This window comes from Caenorhabditis elegans, chromosome I (genome assembly GCF_000002985.6).
Source record: "Caenorhabditis elegans chromosome I".
In the NCBI taxonomy this organism is placed as follows: Eukaryota; Metazoa; Nematoda; class Chromadorea; order Rhabditida; family Rhabditidae; genus Caenorhabditis; species Caenorhabditis elegans.
In genome coordinates, this window is record NC_003279.8 from 11,053,580 (window position 1) to 11,078,672 (window position 25,093).

Genomic DNA, 25,093 nt, shown 5'->3' on the forward strand with positions numbered 1-25,093 from the left:
AGATTGTAGTGTGAGCTTAAACATTTAAAACCCATTTTTCTATTTCCCATTTTTTCGAAACAGAGGAAAAGATTCGACAAAATATGGGTATTTTTAAGGAAAAAAAAATGTTTCCCACTGAAAAAAATTAGGATTTCGATCATTTTTTATGAACATTACTGGCCGAGGCTCACACTATAAAGTTCAATTTTTCTCTAACCGGGAAAGGTTTTCATTTACCCCGTCAGACTTCAAAACAAGACATGTGTCATTGGACAGTGTTTCATAAGGATATGTCAGTGCAAAATTTAAGCGGCAAAACTCCACTCTCAACCCCTCTAGCATCGATCTGAAACTGAGGCCTGTAGAATTGCTCCAAAAATTTTTTTTGCAAACTTTCAATGTTTTTCAGAACGTTCAAAAGTAGGAAAACAATCTGGGAGATTTTTGGAAAATTTTAATTTTTTGTAAAAAATCTGAAAATGTCTTCCAAGAATTTTCAGATTTTTTTTTCAAAAAATTAAAATTTTCCAGAAATCTTCCAGATTGTTTTTCTACTTTTAAACGTTCTGAAAAACATTGAAAGTTTGCAAAAAAAAATTTTGGAGCAATTCTACAGGCCTCAGTTTCAGTTTTCGATGCTAGAGGGGTTGAGAGTGGAGTTTTGCCGCTTAAATTTTGCACTGACATATCCTTATGAAACACTGTCCAATGACACATGTCTTGTTTTGAAGTCTGACGGTAAAATAAAAACCTTTCCTTGTAAAAGCTAAAGGGGAAAAGGATGGTGAAGGAGGTAGAGATGAAGTGAGGCAGAGAACGAGAGAGAAAAAGGTACTTATTGGTTGGACACGCCCACTCTTTGGAAACGGTGGCGTCAAAAGGTTTCGGGGGACTTCTTCGTATACATAAACGGATAAAAACATCGGCAAAATTGGAAGCGTTGAAATCAGAAGAGATATCGTTGAATCTGATCGAAAACCGCTTTCAGATTGTTGAAAACTATAGCAGGAATTGAAATATGGCTTGAAAATTGTAAAGAAAATTTCGAGAGGAAAGGTGGAAGAGATCTAAGATTCAAAAAAAAATCGAATTATCTACATGGCTACGCCAAAATGCGTCCTGAAAAACTAAAATTAGTATTATTTCTCGAAAAAAAAGAAGTTCATTTCTACATTAAATCTTCGGAAAATCAACGGGAAAAGTAGTTTTTCTCAGTGAAGACGACTTTGTGGATCTTTTTTTGTATTATAAAAATATTAGGGCTGGCGAACCGGACGTCCGGTATCCGATGTTTCCGGATTCTGGACATTCCAGTGCCTGTTTTTCGATATTGCAATGGTTTTTTATTTTAATTTTTAAAGGTTCTCACGAATTTTGTCACAATTGTTTTTAATCCGAAGAATCTGACACTAGAATTAGATAAAATCATCTTTTTTCCCGGGGTTTTCAAAAAAATGAGCTTGAAATCAGTTACAAACTTGAGAATACAACAAAATTGGTTTCAAAATCGATAAAAATAGAGTTTCAATACTTAAAAAACTGCAAAAATTAATTTTAAATGAATAGAAATCACGTTGAACGACGTGAACGTTCTGAAAACTGACGGAAACAGCAAAATAAAAAAAAAAAAAACAACAGAAAACAGCGGATAATTTGAATAATGACGCTTCACTTGGATGAAAAATGAGTTTTAAGCAATTTCTTTTGAATATTTTACAAAATTATCTTTTAAAAACTTAGTTTTACCGAATTAAATCCCTTAAAATGATAAATTTTAAAGTCAAAAAACTCTTGACAAATCCAAATTGTCGTCGAATATGGCGCCGGATACGCAAACACCGCTACGTCAGAATGCACGGTTGGGAGATTTTCGAACTTTTTAATTTTTTCTTCGGGTTTAATATGTTTTGTTCGATGTTTTTCGTTTTATTTGCGAGTTTTTAGGAAGTTTTCGTAAATTATAGTAAAAGCGTTGAGTTTTTCTGCATTTTTTGGTTAAAATTAGTCTTCAGAGGCACAATTTCGATATATTTCTTCGAGAATCCGATTTTTTTCGAAAATTGGAATTTTTATGAGTTTTTCACAATTTTCCTGATGATTCCAGCTTTTATCAACTTCAAAGGTCGCCGTTCTTAGGATTTTATGCGGAAAATCGATATTGCGAGCAGTTATTTCTGAAATTTTCAACTTTTCCCTTTGATTTTCTGCAAAAATAGATTTTTCGATAATTTTGAGTCACATTTGGAGTTTTCACGCTTTTTTGTATGAGCAGAAGTTTATTCTCGAATTTTCAGATGTACAGTTGCTGTTTTCTGTAACTTTGTCTTGCAAAATCGTAGATTTTCAGAATTTCTTCTCGAAACCGAATGAAAAGCTGTATTTCGTTGTCAACTCGACTATTTCAGGCGTTTTTTCCAGGATTCTTATCAATTTGACTGACACCTGCTCTGAGAATGTTTTTGTGAGGTGACTAGTTTCCTCAGATGGAGCCCGATAAGAAAAGCCATGCAGGATGGCTCATACACGTAGCAGGGCAGCCGACTGTCAAAAATTTGAGTGCTCTCGGCTGGTGCGATTGATAGATGGTTCCTGACTGGCTGAACATTGAGTTTAAAGGTGGAATAGCGCCAGTGAGGAAATTGCTTTAAAACATGTCTATGGTACCACAATGACCAAATATCATAGTAAAAAATCAAAAAAATGATCTAAATTTTATATGGTTTTTTTTTATTGAAAAAATCTCAGTCTGCGTCGAATACATTTGAACCTCCCGCCAAGTGATTTTATCCATGGAGCGCGCTTGCTCGTTTTCATTTTTATTTATTGTTATTTTTCTAATTTTCCATCGATTTTTATGTTTCCAGTGTATTTTTACAGAAAATTTAAATAACATAACACTCGGTGGAAAAAAAGAAAAAATAACAATAAATAAAAATGAAAGCGATCAAGCGCGCTCCATGGATAAAATCACTTGGCGGGAGGTTCAAATGTTTTCGACGCAGACTGAAATTTTTTCAATTTTCAAAAAATCATATAAAATTTAGAAATTTTTTTACTATGATATTTGGTCATTTTGGTACCATAGGCGTGTTTTAAAGCAATTTCCCCACTGGCGCTACTCCACCTTTAACTGTATAAAAAGGCTATTTTTGGTTATTGCTAGCATTATATATGGATGCCTAACTTGTCATTGGCAAGTTCAACGTATCGAACAAAAACTTGGCAGGGTCAGTTGAACTACAGTACCCGCTTTTTTCTTTTTCACCATTTCCTCGGCTTCCGGCAGTATTGGTCTCCCCGCTCGTTCTTTTTCGTTTTCAACGGCCATGGCATCTCCATTGATGCCCAGCTTCAGTCGTTTGGATCTGGTTACAGTGCATTTTTTTTCCACTTTTACGACTTTAAAGGGAGGCGTTTATATGCGGGATGGTCTTTCCGGAAAAAAATGCACTGTATGTAATTACGGGAACACTAAATCTTGAGAATGCGTACTCGAGCATTTTATTTGACGCGAGATATCTCCTAGCGAAAACTACAGTAAAAATTTAAATAACTACTGTAGCTCGGTGTCGCTTTACGGGCTCGATTTTCAAAAATATTTTCTTACCGAATTTAGATTAATTTATTTATTGGAAAAAAATAACACCAGAAAGTATGAAAATAGCAAAAAAAACGAAAAAACTGAAAAATTGCTATCAAAATATTTTCGGAAACCGAGCCCGTAAATCAACACCGCGCTACAGTAGTTATTGAAATTCTTACTGTAGTTTTCGCTATGAGATATCGCGCGTCAAATAAAATGCTCGAGTACGCATTTTCACAATTTAGTGCTTCCGTAATATCTGTGCTCTTCAAGCTTTTTTCCTGTATAGCGTGAAAATGTGTGGGAATCCCACCGAATTTTGCTACGAGATGGATCTTGTTCGGACTGAAGTATTTGAATGATTATTATAGTTAGATAACGTTTTAATGGTTTTTTCGAGCCTTATTCAGAATCAATTTGAGGAGCATTATTGTTCGAAAAAGAAAGCTGCGTTCCTCATCACACCGAAATCCACACCTTTTCCATTTTTATGGAATCTTCGAGAGTCTAACTTTGTCCTTAAATAGATTTGTTTCAATGATACTTGCATTTATTCGACATTCCATCCAATTGGTACGACAGAAACTTTAAAACTTTTCTTGGATACGATTTCTGGATTTCGGCGTGAAAAATATTTTAAACTTAAATTTTAGTTTCAAGTTTTCACGATTTAATTTTTGCGAATCCAAGGAATAATTATATTCAAGAAGAAAATTGTCAAAGGAAAATACACCGCCTCGTTTGCAACAAGAATCGTAATCGCGCCCTAATAATACACCTATATTGGGAGGGGGTGCAGGTGTTGGTGTATGCGGAGTCTTCTTGCAGACAGACGCGCGCGAACGGTGATGAGCGGATGAGAAGACTCATTGTTTTTTTTAAACAATTCCTTTGCCAATCGAAACCGATTTACCCCAATTTTATTTCTTTTAAAATCATAAATTTCCGTGAAAAGACCGGAAACCCCGAAATTTCTTTTCAACAACTGAGCATCGATTTTTCCATCAATTTCATAGTTTTTGCAGCATTTTTTTCTGAAATTTTGTTTCATTTACCATTAAAAATCGATAAAATCTGTTGACTATAACGTATATCTAGTGAATGGCGCATCCATTTGGCGTCAAGCCTATTTGCTGACCTACCCTACAAGTAGACGTACTCTGAGCACTCCATTTTCTTGGTCTCCTAAAAAAATTTCACGGACAATCTATTTTCTATCTTTTATATTCTATTTTTTGCTTTTTTGCACAAAAGTCAGGAGCACTGTTTTTCGGTATATCAAAATCGGATGGGTACTCCTCGGCGATTTAATTCGTAATTACAGTAATTTATGTATATTTTCGTACGGTTAGACCATACCTACAATTTGAGAGACCCAAATGGTGCGTCGCATAACGCGAAGTACTGTAGATGAATAAATAACATTTTGGATGTGTACCTGAAAGACCTCGTACCGTATTTTGACGCTAAAAATTAAGATTTGGCTAATAGTAGTTATTGTCGCGATCGTAAGATTTTTGTCTTCTGTATGTTTCATCGGCTTCTGCTGGAGAAATCTTCGAAGCTTGTCCACAACGGACGCGGAAACTCTTTTCGAACTTTGGCCTGAACTTTTCTCTTGCCCTTTTAAACTTGGGTAAACAATTGGCGAGAGTTGGATCATGATTGAATAATTATTTTTAGCCCAAATTTTAGGATGATGTTATTGGAAACGAAAGCAAAATTTGAAACTTTTTGCATAAAACTTCATGGCATTCCAGGAAAATCGGGAGTTTCTGATTATGCCGTTATTGTTGAGTTTCAGCCCTACGGTCTGTCAATTAGAGCAGTGTTTTTCTTTTTTGGTATCTCGGCCACTCCGGATAGCTCGTATACGCAATGCCAGTCGGGTGTCTCAAGTTGAGAGGGTTTTTCGGCTGGTGTGTCTGATAGATGGTTTCGGGCCAAGGGTGCTGGTTATTCGATTTTCAATTTATTCTGGAAAACAAAAATTTTCTATGGCACTCTTGCTCCTGACAGAAAATCTTTCTTTACTCTACGAGAATTTGCCTCATTTTCTACTATTGACTCCTGCACTTGTCAATGGCAAATTCATATTTCAGATCAACATCACAGGAGGCGAATTGTTCCGCGAGTTTGTTCGAAATTCCAGCAATGGCGAAACGGCTCAACAAGCAGTGCGCAGCGTTCGCGTACGTTTATTTACACCCTTAGTTTTGTTTGGTTAAAGGTGGTATAGTCGAACTTTTTATGGCTATACGGTTTTTATACTCTAAATTGTAAAGTGCTAAGCTTTTACAGTTACACACTTTCCTGAAGTTTTGCGGGTCCTCAAGAAAGTTTTAGAACTTTCCTGATTTTTCTATAAAATTCTTTTTTTTCTGATTTTTCTCTCAGAAAAAATAAATTTAAAAAGATTTTCTCAGAAAATTTGAATTCCCGCCAAACTTTTGGGTATCGCCACGATGGGTCTCACCAAGATGGATAATTCCATAGATTTTTTTGAAGTTTCCAGACTTTTCTCGATTTCAAAAAAAAACAGTAACTCATTTTTCTTGAATCTACAGTAATCCTATCCTGTTCCTACAGTACCCATACAGTACTACTGTAACATACCCCATCCCTACACTAACCCCACAGCAATATACCGTCAAAAGACGAAAAGTATTTATTTTTCTTAAGTACAGTAATCCTAGAGTACTCCTACAGTACTACTACAGTATCTCGACCATATGTGTGTACATTATGCGTACATCACGAACACATAAATGTGTTCGCGATGTATACATCATGTGTGGCCTGAGGAATTTTTTCTCACAAAAAAGAAACAACTTTTCCCATTTTTCTCACTGGTCATTCTCACTGCCCATTTCGTTTCACTCTCACTGATCAGAAAGTTGGACTCGAAATTGTCTGGAAACACCGAATTTCTTGATGAATCTTCTTGAAAACATCTCAAAAAAAGTTATGGCGGCTCAAAAAAATGGCCTAAAATGAGTTAAAATTTTAAATTTGACCGACTAGTCTTTTCAATGCCGTAGCTGGAAACTGATTTTTTTTGAAATCGCCGTCTAATTTTAGGTATTTTTTTTTAGGTATACAAGTTAATTATCTTACGTTTTCAACTTGACTTAGTTATTTTAAAGTCCCTGGGCGAGGAGCTTTTTAAATTTTTTTAAAACCAAATCTGGTGATCCATCGACCTTATATGTCCGTAAATCAGTTTGAAAACATAAGATTATTGGCTTCTATACCCAAAATTAGACGGCGATTTCAAAAAAAGTTAGTTTCCAGCCGCAGCGACATCGACAAGTCGGTAAAATTTTAAATTTTAACTAATCTTGAGTCATTTTTTGAGCAGTTTCATTCAGAAATTCTGTGTGCTCAGAAACTATTGAGTCTAATGATGCAAGAAAAAAAATCGACTAAACCACTTTAACTTTTATATTTACAGAGATTGTCCGCCGTAATGTTGAGGGTATACCCTATGGGTCGGGCCACTCAAGCAACTGCCATCGACTTTGAACGATTTTAATCTTGAACGAGTAAGAAACAAATTGCATAACATGTAATAACCGTGTTATTTCAGGTAAATCAAACGGGGATCCCAATTCTGGAACAAACTCTTGAAGACGCCCGCATCTTTCTGGGTGCTCGATTTCAGGCCTTCGAAGCCGTTCGTGTACGTTTTTTACAACTTTAGATTTAGCTGGTTAACACTTGTACTTTCAGGCCATAGCAGCAATTGCTCAACTCATATCGCTTCGACAGGGAGATGAATCGGATGTTGATGATGAAGCGGATGATGAGGACGACGTCGATAGCTCAGATGACACTGACGATGCTCCACTCGACGATGCTCCACCCGGCGATGCTCCACCCGACGATGCTCCACCCGGCGATGCTCCACCCGACGATGCTCCACCCGACGATGCTCTACCCGGCGATGCTCCACCCTGCGATGCTCCACCCGACGATGCTCCACTCGACGATGCTCCACCCGACGATGCTCCACTCGACGATGCTCCACCCGGCGATGCTCCACCCGGCGATGCTCCACCCGACGATGCTCCACCCGACGATGGACCCCAAGGTCCGGATAGACCGCTGCAAGAAATTGTTGACGAGTGGCTGGACGAAAATAAGGAAAATCTGATTCCATACGATGTGGTAGGTAAATGAAAATGGTTTCCCCTCGTTTGAAAGATTTTCGGACAAATAAATTTAGTTTTAGAACTCACGGAATTCTGGCTTCCCTCATAAATCGAAATGGCAGAGCTTGCCGAACTAGGCCATTTTGGGTCGGAGAGATTTTGTGTAGATTCACGGATCAAAATGATGACGTCAGAGTTACTCAATTCGAGGAAGACGTTCACGTGGAGGATCCGGCGGAATTCTACGATGGACGGGAACCGGGGGAGGAATATTCAGTCGATGAAACGGCACGCAAGCCCGATTTGTGCGGCGCAAGAGGAGATGAAGAAAAATCGGATTGACGGCGGGGAAAATGTGGCATAATTGATTTTCTGTATGCACTAACTTTGTATTTATATCGTCTCTTCAAACTATTTCTTTAATTTACACGAATCGCATTAAGAACTAACTTTTTTTTTTTTTCTCTGTAATTTATTCAATTTACACGAATCGCAACTCACCAATGTAAATTTATGAAATTTTCGATTTCAATTCAATTTCTGATATTATAATAAAAACATGCCAGGTCGAATTTGTTCATCATTGTCGTCAAATCACGAGGAGGCAAACCTAACGTGGCCGTGAGAAAGGGCAAATTGCTGGAAATAAAATTTCCGGCAAATCGGAAAATTGCCGGATATTAAATTTCCGGCAAATCGGAAAATTGCTGGAAACTAAAATTCCTGCAAATCGGCAAATTGCCGGAATTTAAATTTCCGGCAAATCGGCAAATCGGCAAATAGCCGGAATTTAAATTTCCAGCGAATCGGTAGATTGCCGGAATTTAAATTTCCGGCAAATCGGAAAATTGCCGGAATTTAAATTTCCGGCAAATCGGCAAAACGCTGGAAATTAAACTTCCGGCAAATCGGAAAATTGTCGGAATTTAAATTTCCGGCAAATCGGAAAAATGCTGGAAATTAAATTGCCGGAATTTAAATTTCCGGCAAATCAGAAAATTGCCGGAATTTAAATTTCCGGCAAATCGGCAAATAGCCGGAATTTAAATTTCCGGCAAATCGGCAAATTGCTGGAAAATAAATTTCCGGCAAATCGGCAAATTGCTTCTACTGGTTTTGAAATGGTTTGAATTTGAAGAAATCAACAGGATTTTTCTTATTTTCAGAATATTGTTCTATTAAAAATCGGTTTTAACACATTTGTGACTTAAAGTTATTGTCAAAAAATGGTTCAAAACCGATTTTTTATAGAAAAATATCTATAAAAAAAAGAAAAATTTCGTTGATTTCTTCAAATTCAAACCATTTCACAACCAGTGGTCGAAAAAAGTAAATTTTAGTCATTTTAAACTCGATTTTCACTGCCTAACAAAATACTTATTCGAAAAATGCAGAAAAATTATGTTTAATGCTAAAAATTCGATAAATCTGAAAAATCTGATATTTTCAGTGGAAAGGCAATCACCGCGGATGCAGAAACACGAAGTGCAGCAAGCGCGCTCTAATAATTATTCGGATTTGAAGATAGCGTGTGACGAACGGAATTCGTCGCCGCAGAGCCTTGTTCCGCACACAAATTTCTCGTAGGTGTCACTCTCTCCTCTCCCAAGGTTATTGATTCTTATTGTATGTTGGTATCGTGACGGGTATGTTATAAGAGACAAGAGGAGAACAAAAGATTGGAAAAAGGGAGAGAGTACAGAGCGGTTACACTGTTGAAAAGACGGACGACATAGGCAACGTAAAGAGACGAAAAAAAAGGGTTTGTATGCGTCTCGTCTTTTACTTAGCCACGTCTATGTGGTTCTTCTGCTCAACAGTAGTAGCCGCTCTGTACTCTCTTAGTTCTCTATTATCTCTCTTTGTCACGTGTTTTCACCTCGACCATTCGGTGTAATTTGTGCAAACACCGTCACGCGCAAATGCAGACATTTTTGCACGCGCTGCGGTGAAATTCCTCTTGGGGAATTCAAATATTTTTTCCCGCCTTTTTTGAAAATTTTCGAGGAGTTGGTCGAGCTGAATACACGTGTTTGTGGATAGTTGTGCCATTCGTCTTCATCTCTACTGGGACCTCTGGCTATTGTCGTTGTTCTTTTGCGTACTCTTTTGTAAGGCAGTTCTGCTTCTCGACGATCGATCCGACCCCCTGCAAAACGACAAGAATCTCACCATGCTCAAATCCATTGCTCAGAACCACGGTCTACCTGCTCCTCTTGCCTGCTACCGGATCGACTGCAAATCAATTATTCGGCCAATGAAAATTACGTTTGCAAACAAAGAAGATCGGGATCAATTCTTAATCGGATTCAACAAGTTCAAAAAATCGGAACACGCCATTAACTCAATCTCTCCTCCTCCTCGCATTCGACGTGACTTGATGCCCGACGAGCTATTGAAACTACGTGAGTCTAGGAAATACTGTTACGATCAAAACTGCCAGGCTGGACAATCTATTTACATTGTTAAAGATATTTATTACTTTCGCAACCCCAAGCCTCAGGTTTTTCTCATGTCTCAGCCGGCTCCCGCAATTCAGGTTTGATCGTTAAAATTCTTTTAGCCAACATAAGATGTATCGCTAGTCTCACTAAAATTACTCAAACTCTTGATCTATTCCGAACTTCACATTATCAAATTTTAGCTCTTACCGAAACCTTCCTTGACGAATCAGTTCCGAACTCTTTATTCTCATCTCAAGACATCTCTATTCTACGGCTTGACCGTGATTCTAACGTCCATAACAAATCCCATGGGGGAGGAGTTGCTCTTATCTATAAAAACTCCATTACCTTAACCGCTCTTGACATAAAATTTACGACACACTACGGCTCTCATCGTTCTGAAATACTTGCTTGCCGCGTCTCCTCTACCATCAATACTTGTTCCCCTTTCACATGCTTCCTCATCTATCGCCCTCCTGATCTCACTGTTCCTGAAACTTCCAAATTGATCTCACATTTTGACGCTTATATCCCTGATGACTCTTGCCTCTTACTAGGGGACTTCAACTTGCCATCTATTAGATGGGATTCTCTTGAAAACTCCTCACATCAATTTTCTAACTTTCAGCATGTTTCCTTCCCCACCCGAATTCACAAAACCTCGTCCAATATTCTCGACCTTGTTATCTCTTCTGCCAATCTCGGAGTCAGTAAAATCAAAGCCTGTCCACCTCTTGCCTCATCTGACCATCTCAGTGTCAGCTTCAGTTTACATCTCACTTCTAGTCCTTCCTCTTCCACTCCCGAAACTACCCCTATTCGTCTTAACTATAAAAGATGCAGTTTTAAATCATTAAATTCTGACTTAGCCTATTTGGACTGGGACATAATACTCAGCCCTTTTCCTGACACTTCGGCCAAATTTGATCATTTCATCGACATTTTAAATGAACTTAATCTTCACCATACACCTCTCGCTGGCCCTCCACGTGTCTTCAAATCATCCAGAATGGCTCGTCAGTTACGTCTTGCTCGCAGTAATTATTCCAGAGTTTTTAAATTACCTCCGACCGCCTCCCGATCAAAACGATTAGAAAAAATTAATCTCCGGATCTTATCAATAACCAAGTCCCTCAAGTCTAGATCTATTCGCTTTGAAAAACGCATTCTTTCATCACCTAACAATGCAGCAGCAAAAGCCATCATATCGTCTCGTCTCCGGAGCAAATCTACTCTACCCACCATCGTTCATCAAGGCATCTACCTCAATTCTGACAAGGATAAAGCCGCTGCCTTTGCTTCAATTTTTTTGGACAATTTCAGTACTTCCAGTGCTAATGTCCATTCATCTTGCAGCTCCTCTCGTCCTTCAACAACTCCTCTTGTCCACACTAGTTCCAATACCCTCGACCTATTTCCTCCTTGGATTATCGAATCGGTACTGCTGAAACTTCCCCCAAATGTGGATATTCCAGTCATCACGCTAACTATTATGTCATAAAAAATTGTGCCACAACTTTGGCCTATCCCTTGTCTCTAATATTTCAGCATTCTCTTCAGACTTCTTCTGTTCCCAAAGCATGGAAACATGCCTTCATCATCCCCGTCCCAAAGAAAGGGAATCTCGCTGAACCATCCAACTACCGCCTCCTTTCTATCACTGATCCTTTTTGTAGAGTATTTGAACGAATCCTTTGCACTCGCATAAAAATTGATAAAAATCTGCACTTTTTGACTCCTATCTGTTACCTAGAACGGGTTCTGTTTTCTTGTTATAGGGCCCTTTTTACCCCAAAATTGTACACATTTTTTATGCAAGATTATGCAAGATTTTCTAACTTTTTTTCCAATTTTTTTCTATCCTATAACAATCCCAGAATTGCTTTCAAAATTCATTACACACACACACTGCTCATCTTTTTTCAATTCTTACATAATCACAAGTACCTCTACTACTTTTTTTTGAGCGAAATTTCACTTATATATATGTCTATTTATATGTATTTCCTGTTACCCGTTTCCCTCTTGCCACCCCCACATTTTGTTTCTTTTTCTACTTTTTTTTGCTGAACATCTACTTTTTCTGAACGGGATTCTTATATCACTCCAATCTTTTTTCCAATTTTTCACGACCTTTTTTTTGATGATGATGATGATAATCAATTTTGAATTGATTTTTGCAATAAAGTTTAACTTTTTACACCACCACCTGGTTTCTTGGATTTTGGGAGATATTTGGGCTACGAACTACAAAGCTTGCAAAGTCTTGACTAGGTAATGAGAGGAAAAAAACAGAAACTTTAAAATCGACGCCTGAGAATTTCTGAAGTTTAAAAAAATGTTTCGATTTTTGAAATTTTTTCGCGATTTCTCTATTATCACGGCGCGACAACGGGTACATCAGTCTTTCATAAAACTGTTCAGAGTTGTTACTTATACTAGAAAATACCAAAAATAGTATGCTAGCTAATACGGAACATGATTGAAATAATATAATTGGAATATTTGACCAAAAGCTGTATTTTTCAAAATTTCAAAAGTACTGGAAAATCACATAAAGTGCTTCTTTTTTCTTTCATAAAACTGTTTAGAATTGCCATTTATACCAGAAAATACTAAAAATAGTATGCTAGCTAATCCGGAACATTTTTTTAAAAATTAGAATTTTTGACCAAAAGTTGTATTTTTCAAAATTCCAAAAGTACGGGAAAATCATATGGAGTGCTTCTTTTTTCTTTCATAAAACTGTTCAAAATTGTCACAAATACCAGAAAATATTAGCCAAAGTATGCTAACTAATTCGGAACATATTTTTAAAAATTGGAATATTTGACCAAAAGCTGTCTTTTTCAAAATACCAAAAGTACGGGAAAATAGTATTAAGTGCATATTTTTTATATAAAACTGTTCAGAATTGTCATTTATATTTGAAAATATTGAAAATACTATGCTAGCTAATTCGGAACATATTTTAAAAAATCGGAATATTTGACCATAAGCTGTCTATTTCAAAATTCCAAAAGTACGGGAAAATCATATGAAAGCTTCTTTTTTCTTTCATAAAACTGTTCAGAATTATTATTTTTACCAGAAAATATCACAAATTTTGTGACGTCACAATTTTTATAACTTTTGCTATTGTTATCTGGAAAAAAGTATGCAAAATGTTCAAAAATTCGATTTTTACAGAAATCCTAGAAATTCTGAGGTTAACATACCGAATATTGCGCAAAAAATTTACTTCTTACACAATTTCTGTGGTTTCTCAGGGCAAAATCGCGAAAATGCATTAAAATTAGAGGTTTTTCACTATAATAATGAATTTCACACATTTTTGAAATTTTTCAATCGATTTTCACACAACTTTCGCAAAATTTGTGCATTTTGTCGTAAGATCCGGTGTACGGTCGAAAAATCGCCTACTTCTGAAGCTACAGTACCCCAAAATTCTCAAAATTAACGTTAAAAACTTAAGGTTGTGTTTAAAAAACTCAATTTCTTCAAAACATACGCCGTCATAAAGCTAAACGAGATGTTCAGGCTCGTACAAGCCGGCATCGGCTTATACCACGCAAATCCGTTTCCACCAAAACTTCTAGTTGTTCACTGGCATCGTGCTCCCTTCAATCCATCATTACGGCATTCACAAAAGAATCCAGGATTCGTATTATGACACACACCATCATTATGACAAAGGGAATGCTGACAAGCCGGTGGAGCTCTCCACACGGGGCATGTTTCCCAAAATTTCACGTTTTTATTGTCAAAAAACCAAGATTTTTCGAATTTTCGTGAAAAATTGGTTTTTTTAAACAAAATTCAAGATATAGTCAAATATCTGAAGGTAAAGTTGTGATTTTCCTTCAAAATATCAAAAATTGCCATACTTTTGGGTAAAATATTGACGAAAATCGTTCAAATTTCAATTTTCCGATGCTTTAAAACGTTTTTAATTCCTATAAATTATTAGAAATATTTCTCCTTTTCAAAATCGCCAATCTTCCAAGCCGACTCGCCCAATCAACCTATAAAAAAATGGGGAAAATTTGAAATTTTAGACAAAAAATCGAGAAAGTATCAAAATTTTTAAAAAAATAAAACTTGCACTTATATTGTACATTTCTAATGGAAACACAAAAGAATCAGAGAATGCGTATTGCGCAACATAATTGACACGCAAAATATCTCGCAGCGAAAACTACAGTAACTATTTAAACTACTACTGTAGTGCTTGTGTCGATTCACGGAAATAATTTATTTATCGATAGAATATTAAAATTAAGCAAAAAATAATGAAAATGGAATATCAATGTCACTATTCGAAAAAAATTCATATCAAAAATCAAGCCCGTAAATCGACATAAGCGCTACAGTAGTAATGTAAAGAATTACTATAGTTTTCGTTACGAGATATTTTTTGCGCCCGCATTCTTAAGAATTTAGTATTCCCGTAATAGTATACACATATACATGCATTATACACATAGAATATATGTACTATATATACATTTTATATATATATATATATATATATATATAATACATACATTACATGTAGTTTTATATATTTTTAATGCTTTATGCATTAAATTCGAGAAATTCAATAAAATGTTGGGATTTTTAATTTAATTAGGTATCACCTTTAAACATTTTTGATTGATTAGACTTGAAAATTTAAAATAAAAAAATTACCTGCACAGAGAACACATCAACTGTAACATCTCCACCCATGTAAGCAGTCATCTCCTGTTTGAACGTATCCATCAATGATTGTCCATTCGAATCGGCACGAATAAAGTCATCCGGCAACTGGAGCGGTGTCTCCTCGGCAATCAACAACTGAACACTTCCCTGATTGTCAAACGCAATTTGTGGCACCGCATTCACAATCACAGTCACATAACCGACAGCGTCCTCGTCACGAGCGTTATCATGAACATTCGCAGACATCGTATAGGTACCAGCAGCCATTTCACCAGCCATCGTGATGGATCCCTTGTCAGAGAGCTCGAAGCCGGGGCGGCTATCCTTCCAAGAGAACGTCTTGTCTCCAAGATCCCAATCGTCTGCATCATCAACATAGACACGTCCATTCAGTTGAGCTGTATCACGATAAGTAGAGTCACGAGCATTGAAACGGACATTCAAGATTGGAACATCTCGGGTCTGGACGGCGATTCCAACCTGGAAATTAAGGGAAATTAGGGGAAAATTAGAGATTTTAATGAATAAATATATAGTCTAATCTAGGTAGAGTGACATTTTTTCAAATTTTAAGAAATTCAACTTCAAAAGCGGTTTTAAAGAAAGGTCTTAACTTCCGATTTTAGATGTGTTTCTTTAGATCCTTGCCAAACATATAAAATTCGAACCCACATATCAACTGTATTGAGGATTTTTGACCGATTTTTTAACCAAGCATATTAAACCAGGGTTGCGCGGCAATTGCCGTTCGGCAGTTGCCGAAAAATAAATTTTTTCAATCTCCAAAATATAATTAGGTTTGAAAATTGCCAAAAATGTCCGGCAACCGGCAATTTCGGCAATTACCGGAATTGCCGGAAATTTCCGATTGCCGCGCACCCCCGTATTAAACCTTTTTTGGTGTAAGATTAAAAATTTTTCATTTCAATGTAATATGTGGTCGCATTTCTAAAATTTAGCCAGCTTTTTTCCCAATTCGCCACCCACCAAATGATTTTGCCAGTCTCCGACGACATTTCCATTGACATGGACGTTAAACATTTCTTCACCGCGACCACCGCCACCATCACGGTATCCACCTCTTCCTCGACGTCCTCCTCGATCTCCACCTCGATCTCCACCACGATCTCCACCTCGATCTCCACCACGATCTCCACCTCGATCTCCACCACGATCTCCACCTCGACCACCACCCCGCCCACCATTATTATCCGGCCCACGCGGAAAATCGGGAGCGTTGTCGTCAAATCTCGCGATTGGTAGGTCCAGATGATATGCGAGGTCACTTGCAAGCTGTAAATAAAACATGCCTCAATAAAAGCATCGTATGAGCTGAAAGCAAACTCACATTCAGAATTCCTTCAACCAGGGGCAGCCATCGATCCGGAATTCTGTTGTCCAACAGATAGTCGAAGACAATGGCTTTATTTATCCTTGACTCGGATATCTGAATGAATACCAGGATTACAAGAAATATTATTTACTCTTACTCCTCGTGAGGCAGTCAAAATCAATCGGAACGCGTCAAGAGGACGAAGCTCGATATCCATCCTACAAATTGACCCTACAAATTGAAAGTTTGGCAAAGAAAACAAAGAATCACAGAAAATATAATCGTCAAGATATAAAAACTGACAGTTGAATCGTGGATTATGTTTTTATGTCGTTTTTTTCATCTAGTTCATTTTTATGAAAGGGGGAGAATACAATTAAAAAACAAAATAAAAATAAGCCACGTTTTAGTGAGGAATGAAAAACTTGTTAATATCGGGCAACTCCCAGACTACACCCTAATTACGAAACCACTAGATCATAAGAATGCCTATTGTTTTGGCGGAGGAATATCTCGTAGCGAAGACACCTAAATCTCCCTTCGCTGCATGTTCTCTCTGCTGCCGCTGTTTTCGCGAAAAGCCCTTCTTGATATCTTAAAATTCTGAAAAGTAGTGGAACATAGTCGGAAAATTGACAATTTTTCTTTCGGTTTGTCTGTCTTGGACTGGGTGGGAGATGTCAATTTAAGATTAACTATCATTTTACATATCTTAATTACCAACTACAAAAATGTGTTAAAGTAATTGGATATTTTTTGTAGTTAGGTATAAACGTTTTTATGCATTTGCTAGAAGTCGAGATATTGAACGTAGGAAAGTGCCATGTACTCCACACGGACAAATATAATTCGTTTCCAATTGTAAACCGAGCCGCGACACCAGGGCTAAGTGGCTGGCTGATTTTTTCGACAAACGTAAAATTTTGTGAACTTTGAAAGGGGCGAGTTCGCTGGATCCATAGCAGTGCTGTGCGGCTCTTGAAAGAAGTCGGAATTCTTGAAAAAAGTCGGAAATTTTAATGCGGCTCTCGGCTTGCGCCGGAAAAAACCTCAAAATGTCGGCTCATAGGGCCCGGTAGTAGCAAAGGTATCAAACAAGTTCTAGAAGAGCACGGATAACATCATAAGACTGAAACTAAACCAATGCACGGGCTCATCGCTTCCCCCATCGTCGCTCGCGTTGAAATGGGAAATGTGCCACGCGCTATGAACTGTAAAAGGCTCATTAAAAAAAATTTGCAGCGAACGGCGAATTCGGCGATCGCCGATTTTTGAAATTTTCGGCGAACGGCGAATTTCGCTCGGCGAATTCGCCCATTCTCATACGGCGAATTCGGCAAATTTTTCGGCGAACGGCGAATTCGACGAACGCCGATTTTCAATTTTTTCGGTTAACGGCGAACTCGGCGAATCGAAAAAATCATCGGCGAATCCGGCAAATTCGGCAATTCGCCGCACACCCCTGGTCCATAGTCTGTGGAAAACGGGAATTTCCCGCGTGCGGAAGCGTCCATAGTTCGCGGAAAAAGCGAGCGAGTTTCTCGCTTCGTTATTGGTCAATTTCAAAAAGTGGGCGTGCCCAACCAATTAGAGGCTGTGAAATTTTAAGCTGAGCAGTGGGAAAGCGAAAAAACTGCAGGCCACGCCTACTTTTTTGAATTTAGAGGGAAAAAAGCGAGGAAATTCCGGTTTTTCCCTGCACTATGGACGCTTCCGCACGCGGGAAATTCCCATTTTCCGCAGACTATGGACGCACCATGTTAAAAATTGTTGACTACGAAAAAAGAATGAATAGGCTAATACCGACGGACACTGCCGAAATGTCAAATAAGAATACCGTGAGTACTGTTCAACAGGTCCCGCCAAAATGCTCAATGCGATGAATCAAGAGCCATCTGTCAGTCGCATCAGTCTAAAAATACTCAATTTTTGACAACCTGCTGTCATGCAACGCATATGGACCAGACTGATGGTCATTTCTTATTGAATTCCATTTGAGAAATCTGCAACTCGCTCAAACGAGCATTCTCAGAGCGTGCTTATCTAGTTGACAAAAAATTACCGCAGAAGCGTCGGAAAGCTGAAGGTTAGTAAGTAGAAGATGAGAAAATCAAGTCCACTCGGTCTCAAACAACGGGAACTTGAACATTTCAAAAAATACTGCTCAGTTTATCGATTTTAAGTATGAACTCCTGAGAACGGCAGCGTCCAGAGTAGCAAAAAGCTCGAAAAATCATGATACTTGCGAAAAGTGTTTAAAAATCGTGTTTTCAGAAACAAGGATTTTTAAAGGAAGTCACGGAGTTCTGGCTGCCCTCATATTTTGAAATGTAAGATTTTGCCGAATTAGGCCATTCGGGCCAGGGGAGAGCGGCGATCACCGATTTCAGTTGATTTTCGGTGATCGCTGAGAACATAATGAGTGGTGGCGATCAGGGGTGTGCGGCGAATATTAGCCGAATTCTCCGTTAGCCGAAAAATGTGAAAATCGGCGTTCGCCGAATTCGCCGTACAAGAATCGGCGAATTCGCCGAAATTTTCCCAAATTCACCGAGCGAAATTCGCCGTTCGCCAAAAATTTCAAAAATCGGCGATCGCCGAATTCGCCGTTCGCCGAAAATTTTGAAAACCGGCGTTCGCCGAATTCGCCGAAAAATTCGATTCGCCGCACACCCCTGGTGGCGATCTCCAATCGCCTATTGATGTTCAACAATAAAACTGTTAAGAAAATAGTAAAATATAGGCTATCGGCGGTCGCCAGGCACCGAGAAAAAAGCGTCGGCGATCGCCGCTCTCCCCTGATACGGGTTCTATCACGAAAGTCGATTTACGGCGCGTTGCGTGCCGCGCAAGGCTGAGCGGCTCCGGGTTAGCATAGCCAGCTGGCAGCCGAAACTTTTGAGTTTTTGGCTGGTAGCACCAGCCAACTGATATAAAAACATCCGCTGGTGGTGCCAGCCGACAGCCGAAACACCTTTTTGTCGGCTGATGGCTTCAATTTTTAACGAAAAAAAAACTAGGCTTCCATCTAGGCGCCTCAAACAGACTCACGCCGCCACCTTCGCCGTCATTGAAAAACACGTAAACTTATTTTTTATTAGTTTTTTTTTAGTTTTTTTTTCTAAAATTTCAACAAATTATTAGAAATGAAAATATTAGAATTCACGTCAAATTTTTTTAAAGCGGCGAGCGGCGACGGCGTAGGCCGGCCGGCGTGAGGCGCCGCGCCGCTCTCACATGGAAGCCTTAAAAAAACCTCAAAATTTATACATTTTGCGAGCCGAGGGCAGAAAAAATTTGAACTTTCACCGAGAGCCGAAAAGAAAGATGGAAGCCGAAAGCCGAAAAATTTTCCGATTTCTTTCAAGAGCCGCACAGTCCTGGGAAAACCAGAAGCCCTTGGGAAGGTTGTGCCTCTGAATACTAATTCTAATGGGAATTGGACTTTCACTAAAATTTACAAATAAATTCTCAAAAAAACAACAGGAAAGACATTGCGATACCGGCGAAAAAAATTGAAACCCTTCAAACCGTGCATTCTGACGTAACGGTGATTGCGTACTGGGCGCCATTATTGACGACAGTTTGCATTTTTAAGCGTTTGACACAACGGCGCCAAAATTTGGACAAAAAAGTTCATTTTTGACCTCTTTTATTGGAAAAAATGATTTTTAAAGTATTATTTCTCCTGCCACAGCGTCTCAAATCACATATTTACCGTATTAAATGAATTCGAGCCGAAATTTTGCAATTATTCGAGTTTTCAAGATGTAATTTGGAAAAAAAGATAAAATATTAAAAGAATTGATGCTTTTAAAAAGATTTAAAGAACATCTTATTGAAAAAATTTAGTCTTTGGCTGATTTATCATTGATTTTCGAACAGACTAGTACAAGTTAACTGTAGGACAAACTTTCTACGCGAAAACAACATTTTCAAGCATCAATATGTTTGATTTCAGTTTTTAAACGTCAGTTTTCTATAAATTACATAGTATCAAGCGTTGAAATTGTTGAAAAATGCCTAAATCCACCGAAAACATTACGGTGGCAGAAACTCTTCACTAGAACAACTCTAAATGTTTAGATCTGATTAAAACCCTGCTTTTTAGTTTGAAAAAACATTTTTAAATCATTGTTTTTCACAAAAATGAGATGATTAATAGTATTCCATGATGAGAATCCATATAATTCTTCATATGCAAATACCTATAGATACCTCAACTTCGACAACTCCTATCTACTCGGAGAGGCAAAACATCAAAAAGTGATCAACTGAGAACTTGCAGACCATATCAAAAACTGTTTTTATCTATCAAGGCGGGGTAGTTAGACATGCATTTGTGTTGCTTACTTTTTGCAGTTCTTCTGGCTGCACTAACTCCCTCATCTGGAAAGATAAAAACGTAGGCTAAACTGAATATTATAGTTTTTAATGTGTTCTACAAGTTCTAAGTTGATCGCTTTTTGATAACTTGCCTCTCCGACAGGACTGTGCGGCTGTTGGCTGTCGGCGCTAGCCGACAGTCGAGTTATTGTTTTTTCGTTATTGGTTTTTTCCGCAGAAAAATTTACAAAAAAAAACACATAAAATTGACCAAAATATATTTTACATGATAATTGTTACTTTACTTTTTTGTCGATTTTGCCGCCAAGAAAAATATTTTTTCATTGTAAAATTATTAACTAAAACTATTCATAAAGGTCTCATCTTTCAATTAAAATTGCAACATCAAATATTTGTGCAAAATCTTGTTCGAAAATTAAGTTTTATTTGAAAAAATTCTGTTTTGCGGTCAGATTCGTTCAAATTCAGAGCTCGTGTTACGAGTATTTTCAAAAAAAATTATGTTAAAATGAAGGGAATAATACCACGGAGAGTCACTAGGTGGTCCCGCGGGAGTACTTGGTGCTTTTATAAAGTTGATCCTTCTTTTTAATATGAAGTGCTTTCGAAGCTTTTATCAGTCGAACTGGCGAAGTAGTAGCGTTTTCCGTCTCCAACGTTCATTTTGAAGACATCCTTGTTTCATAATTAACTTTCCGCAACTTTCACAATTCTGTACTGACATTATCTATTGTAATTGCAATTTTAACGTTTTTCGAGCAGATAGCTTTTCACAACATTTGGAATTAGTCGAAATACTCTTGTTTTGATAGACGCTAAGAAATACCGAAAAAACCTCTTGAGGCCACCATTTTCAAAGAAAAGGCGTGCCCAGCCAATCGGCAGTTTCTCTCTTTCTATCTCTGCATGCATTAGACTAGGGGTATTTCATGATGGAGCTAGAGGCACTATTACAATCACACTACAATTTTTGTTTCAGCATTTAAAAGATGAATTGATGAGATTATTCTTTTCTTTCCTGATATTCCCCTTAAATATGGTCGACCTTCTGACTGATGGGGAGGGTAACGACTCAAACGTTGGATATATCTTCTAAAAATCATGGAAGACCTTGAATCTTGGCGTATTTTCCAGATTAAAAATATATCTTCCAACATAATCCGATTTAAACATTCATTCCAGATGGCTGGCAGATTCCAAAATTAGTCATAAAACACTCAAGAACGAAATTTTCACATAAATCAAAACTAGTTAGCATTAATTTCTGTGTGGGCTACGGTAGTCAAGTACGCAAACACCACGAGCATTTTCACAATTGCGTACAAAATTTTTTTCAAGCTTTTTTCTAGGGTACCAATTTAGATGGCATGGAACATAAAACTCAAAACAAGCGACAGAATACTTATTATGTCTAAAGTTTTTGGAAAATATTTTTCGTCAAACAATATAAATATATTTTTCACTCCTGGTTCAGCGGGAAGGCGAGGCGGGCGGATAGCGCTCCTGTTACGTCTCGCATGCCTAGTCAAGACTTCGCAAGCTTTGTAGTTTGTAGCTTCAGCCACTTCATAACCTAGCATCAACAAAAGTTGAGAAAACAAAGTAAAATTCTTAAAGACCAAAAAAGCTAATTTAAAAAGTTAAACTTCATTGCAAAAATCAATTCAAAATTGATTATCATCATCATGAAAAAAAGGTCGTGAAAAATTGGAAAAAAGATTGGAGTGATATAAGAATCCCGTTCAGAAAAAGTAGATGTTCAGCAAAAAAAAGTAGAAAAAGAAACAAAATGTGGGGGTGGCAAGAGGGAAACGGGTAACAGGAAATACATATAAATAGACATATATATAAGTGAAATTTCGCTCAAAAAAGTAGTAGTAGAGGTACTTGTGATTATGTAAGAATTGAAAAAAGATGAGCAGTGTGTGTGTGTAATGAATTTCGAAAGCAATTCTGGGATTGTTATAGGATAGAAAAAAATTGGAAAAAAAGTTAGAAAATCTTGCATAATCTTGCATAAAAAATGTGTACAATTTTGGGGTAAAAAGGGCCCTATAACAAGAAAACAGAACCCGTTCTAGGTAACAGATAGGAGTCAAAAAGTGCAGATTTTTGTGTGTGTGTGATTTGACACCGGTTGACGAGTATCGCAGGGAATATTGAGATGGTGGGGAGAGAAAGGGAATTGTGAAAAATTAGCGCGAAAAAAGATCAGAAAAAAAGAGATGATAATATAGTCCGTCGTTTATTGGGCACTTTCGATACTCTCCAACGTGACGACAGAAATATTGTCCCGCTCATCGTCGTAGATCCGAAGTTCATCGTACGGTGCCGCATTCTGATCAGTCTCAAGATCCTTGATCTTCGAGTTCAGCTCATGATCATCTTTTGGTGGCGCCATTCCACGTGGTGGGTAGTGTGGTGGGTGTCCTCCGATTGCTGGTCCCATTCCTGTGTCGAGTGGCATTACTGGTTTACGTAGGCCGGCCATTGAGTACTGAAAAAAATTGGGGGTTATTATAGTTTGTAGTTTGTAGTTTGTAGTCGCCATCAGGGCTGTTATTTCGAAAAATGGGGGTTTTGGACTTTTTTTCGGCAAAAATGATTTTTTTTTGGTTTTTAATTTTTTTTTGTTGTAAAAAAATTTTTCGGTTTTTATTTTCGGAAAAATGGTTTTTTGACAAAAAAAATGGCTTTTTAGGTATTTTTTGGCAAAAAATCGTTGGTTTTTGTTTTTTGGCAAACATGCAATTTTTTGGGCTTTTTTTGACAAATGTTTTTTGCCAAAAATTGCTAGAAACTATAAAAAAGTGTGTTTTTTTTTGTAGTTTATAGTCTGAAAAAAAAAAACGTTTCAAAACCGAAATTTTGGGTGATTTCCGTAGAATTTCGCGTTTTTTACATCAAAAAACTTTTTTCGAATTTTTAATTTTTAATTTTTGAAATTTTTAATTTCAGAATTTTTTTGGAATTTTCGAAAAACAGATCAGAAAACATCAAAAAAATTCAAATTTCTTGCATGTAATGTAGGCCACGCCCACTTTTAATTTTTTTTTGAATTAAAAAAAAAAGAAGAAAAATCCTAAAAATTCATTTTTTTCGTAAATTATATAGGCCACGCCCACTTTTTGAATTTGATTTTTTTTTCTTCAGAATTTAGAATTTATTGTAATTTCCATTTCCAAAAAAAAAAATCCCAAAAATTCAAATTTAGTTAAAATTCTGAAAATCACTTTTTAAAAAAATTTAAGCGAGAAAAACGGCTCTGAACAGGCAATTTAAAGCATTTTCAGGCGATTTCAGCCAATTTTTGACAGGAACTTTTGTAGTTTGTAGCATCTACTACTCTACCTGATCGTTATCCGCCTCGCCACCTCCTTCCACACCATACTGCCGCAAATTATCACGATTCATCTCCTCCGGCCGAACATTTTCAAATGCACCAGGCGATCGTCTCGTATACACAACCATCATCATAACCAACAGTATAAGCAACGCCAACGAGACAAGAATCAGAATAATCGCCGGTGAGCTAATTCCGAGTTTCGACACGGCCAACGTCTCTCCACAACCGACAACTTGTCCATCATCACCGAGAATCGCGTTGGCTCCATCATTGCACGTACAGAATGGACCCTTCCAGAAATCGACACAGACGAACGATCCACCACAGTAACCGGCTGGAAGGTCGGCACAAGTGATTCGAAGATCACAACCGTCTTGGACTCCGGCCATGTTGGAAATTGAGACAATCGATTCTTCGTTCTCGTCCATTGCTCCGCCGCGTTTCAGTGGGAGATTCTGTTTCGACCAACGATACGTTCCGATGCATCCCTGCAAAGATTGTAGTTTGTATAAGAATGTATAAGTAGATCGCAATTCATGTTTTGTACAGATGTATAATATTACACATGTGTGCATAAGAAATACATTTTACAGATGTATAATACGCATATGATATATGTATTATACTAACATGTGTGTGGTATTATACATCGATCGAGATTTAAAAGTAAAGTAACTAAGCAAGTGATGTATAATGATAAGTACATGCATAATAAACCTATTATACAGATGCATAATACGCATATAATACATGATATATTCCTAATGCGATGCATATAATAAAATTATTATAATACATGTATAATACTTTATATGCATACATGTACATATAATCAATAATTAAAAAAATCGCGATTCGTGCTTTGTACAGATGTATAATACTACACATGTGTTCATAGTAAATACATCCATAATAAAAGCATTTTACACATGTATAATACGCATATAATACATGTATTATACTATTCTACTAACATGTGTGTAGTATTATGCATCTGTACAAAACATGAAACTCAATATATTTTTATATATTGATTATTGATTATACATGTATGCATATCCAATTATTATACATGTGTTATAATACTTTTATTATACTAACATACATTATAGATGTATTATATGTGTATTGTACATCTGTATAATAGGTTTATTATGCATGTAGTACTTATCCACACATGTGTGTAGTATTACACATCTG

General features: G+C 37.3%; 3 protein-coding genes and 2 pseudogenes across 8 annotated transcripts in view; 2 read left to right on the top strand and 3 right to left on the bottom strand.

Annotated features, from left to right (window-relative positions):
- The first annotated feature begins 5,719 nt into the window (after nucleotides 1-5,719).
- On the top strand, nucleotides 5,720-7,856 carry Y52B11A.18 (annotated as a pseudogene). Its single transcript has 5 exons — nucleotides 5,720-5,757; nucleotides 7,020-7,110; nucleotides 7,155-7,247; nucleotides 7,298-7,735; nucleotides 7,800-7,856. Coding segments are annotated over exons 1-5 (717 nt in total).
- Nucleotides 7,857-9,892: 2,036 nt separating this feature from the next.
- Y52B11A.19 (THAP-type domain-containing protein) lies at nucleotides 9,893-12,360 on the top strand (the record flags this gene model as incomplete). Its single annotated transcript, NM_001264628.4, has 2 exons — nucleotides 9,893-10,124; nucleotides 11,724-12,360. 2 exons carry the CDS (start codon nucleotides 9,893-9,895, stop codon nucleotides 11,792-11,794), a joined length of 303 nt encoding a protein of 100 aa, NP_001251557.1. The 3' UTR covers nucleotides 11,795-12,360.
- On the bottom strand, nucleotides 10,791-11,057 carry Y52B11A.14 (annotated as a pseudogene). The gene has a single exon. A coding segment is annotated over exon 1 (267 nt).
- A 1,590-nt stretch (nucleotides 12,361-13,950) lies between the features above and the next one.
- Nucleotides 13,951-16,433, bottom strand: Y52B11A.11 (DE-cadherin-like Ig-like domain-containing protein). The gene is made up of 5 exons (NM_001313463.3): nucleotides 16,358-16,433; nucleotides 16,216-16,314; nucleotides 15,855-16,160; nucleotides 14,856-15,347; nucleotides 13,951-14,188 (listed from the first exon to the last, which is right to left on the bottom strand). Exons 1-5 carry the CDS (start codon nucleotides 16,415-16,417, stop codon nucleotides 14,120-14,122), a joined length of 1,026 nt encoding a protein of 341 aa, NP_001300392.1. The 5' UTR covers nucleotides 16,418-16,433; the 3' UTR covers nucleotides 13,951-14,119.
- Nucleotides 16,434-22,178: 5,745 nt separating this feature from the next.
- hmr-1 (Cadherin-related hmr-1) overlaps nucleotides 22,179-25,093 on the bottom strand; it is a gene marked incomplete at both ends in the record, with an annotated part of 58,910 nt that continues 55,995 nt past the window's right edge. For 2 of the 4 annotated variants that reach the window (NM_001264632.3, NM_001381216.1), the window contains 2 exons: nucleotides 22,793-23,044; nucleotides 23,899-24,381. In NM_001264632.3, coding sequence (NP_001251561.1) covers nucleotides 22,793-23,044; nucleotides 23,899-24,381 — 735 coding nt within the window. Of the gene's footprint in view, nucleotides 23,045-23,898; nucleotides 24,382-25,093 lie in introns of all 4 variants that reach the window. The other 2 variants (NM_001026479.4, NM_001392947.1) reach the window with 2 other exon arrangements.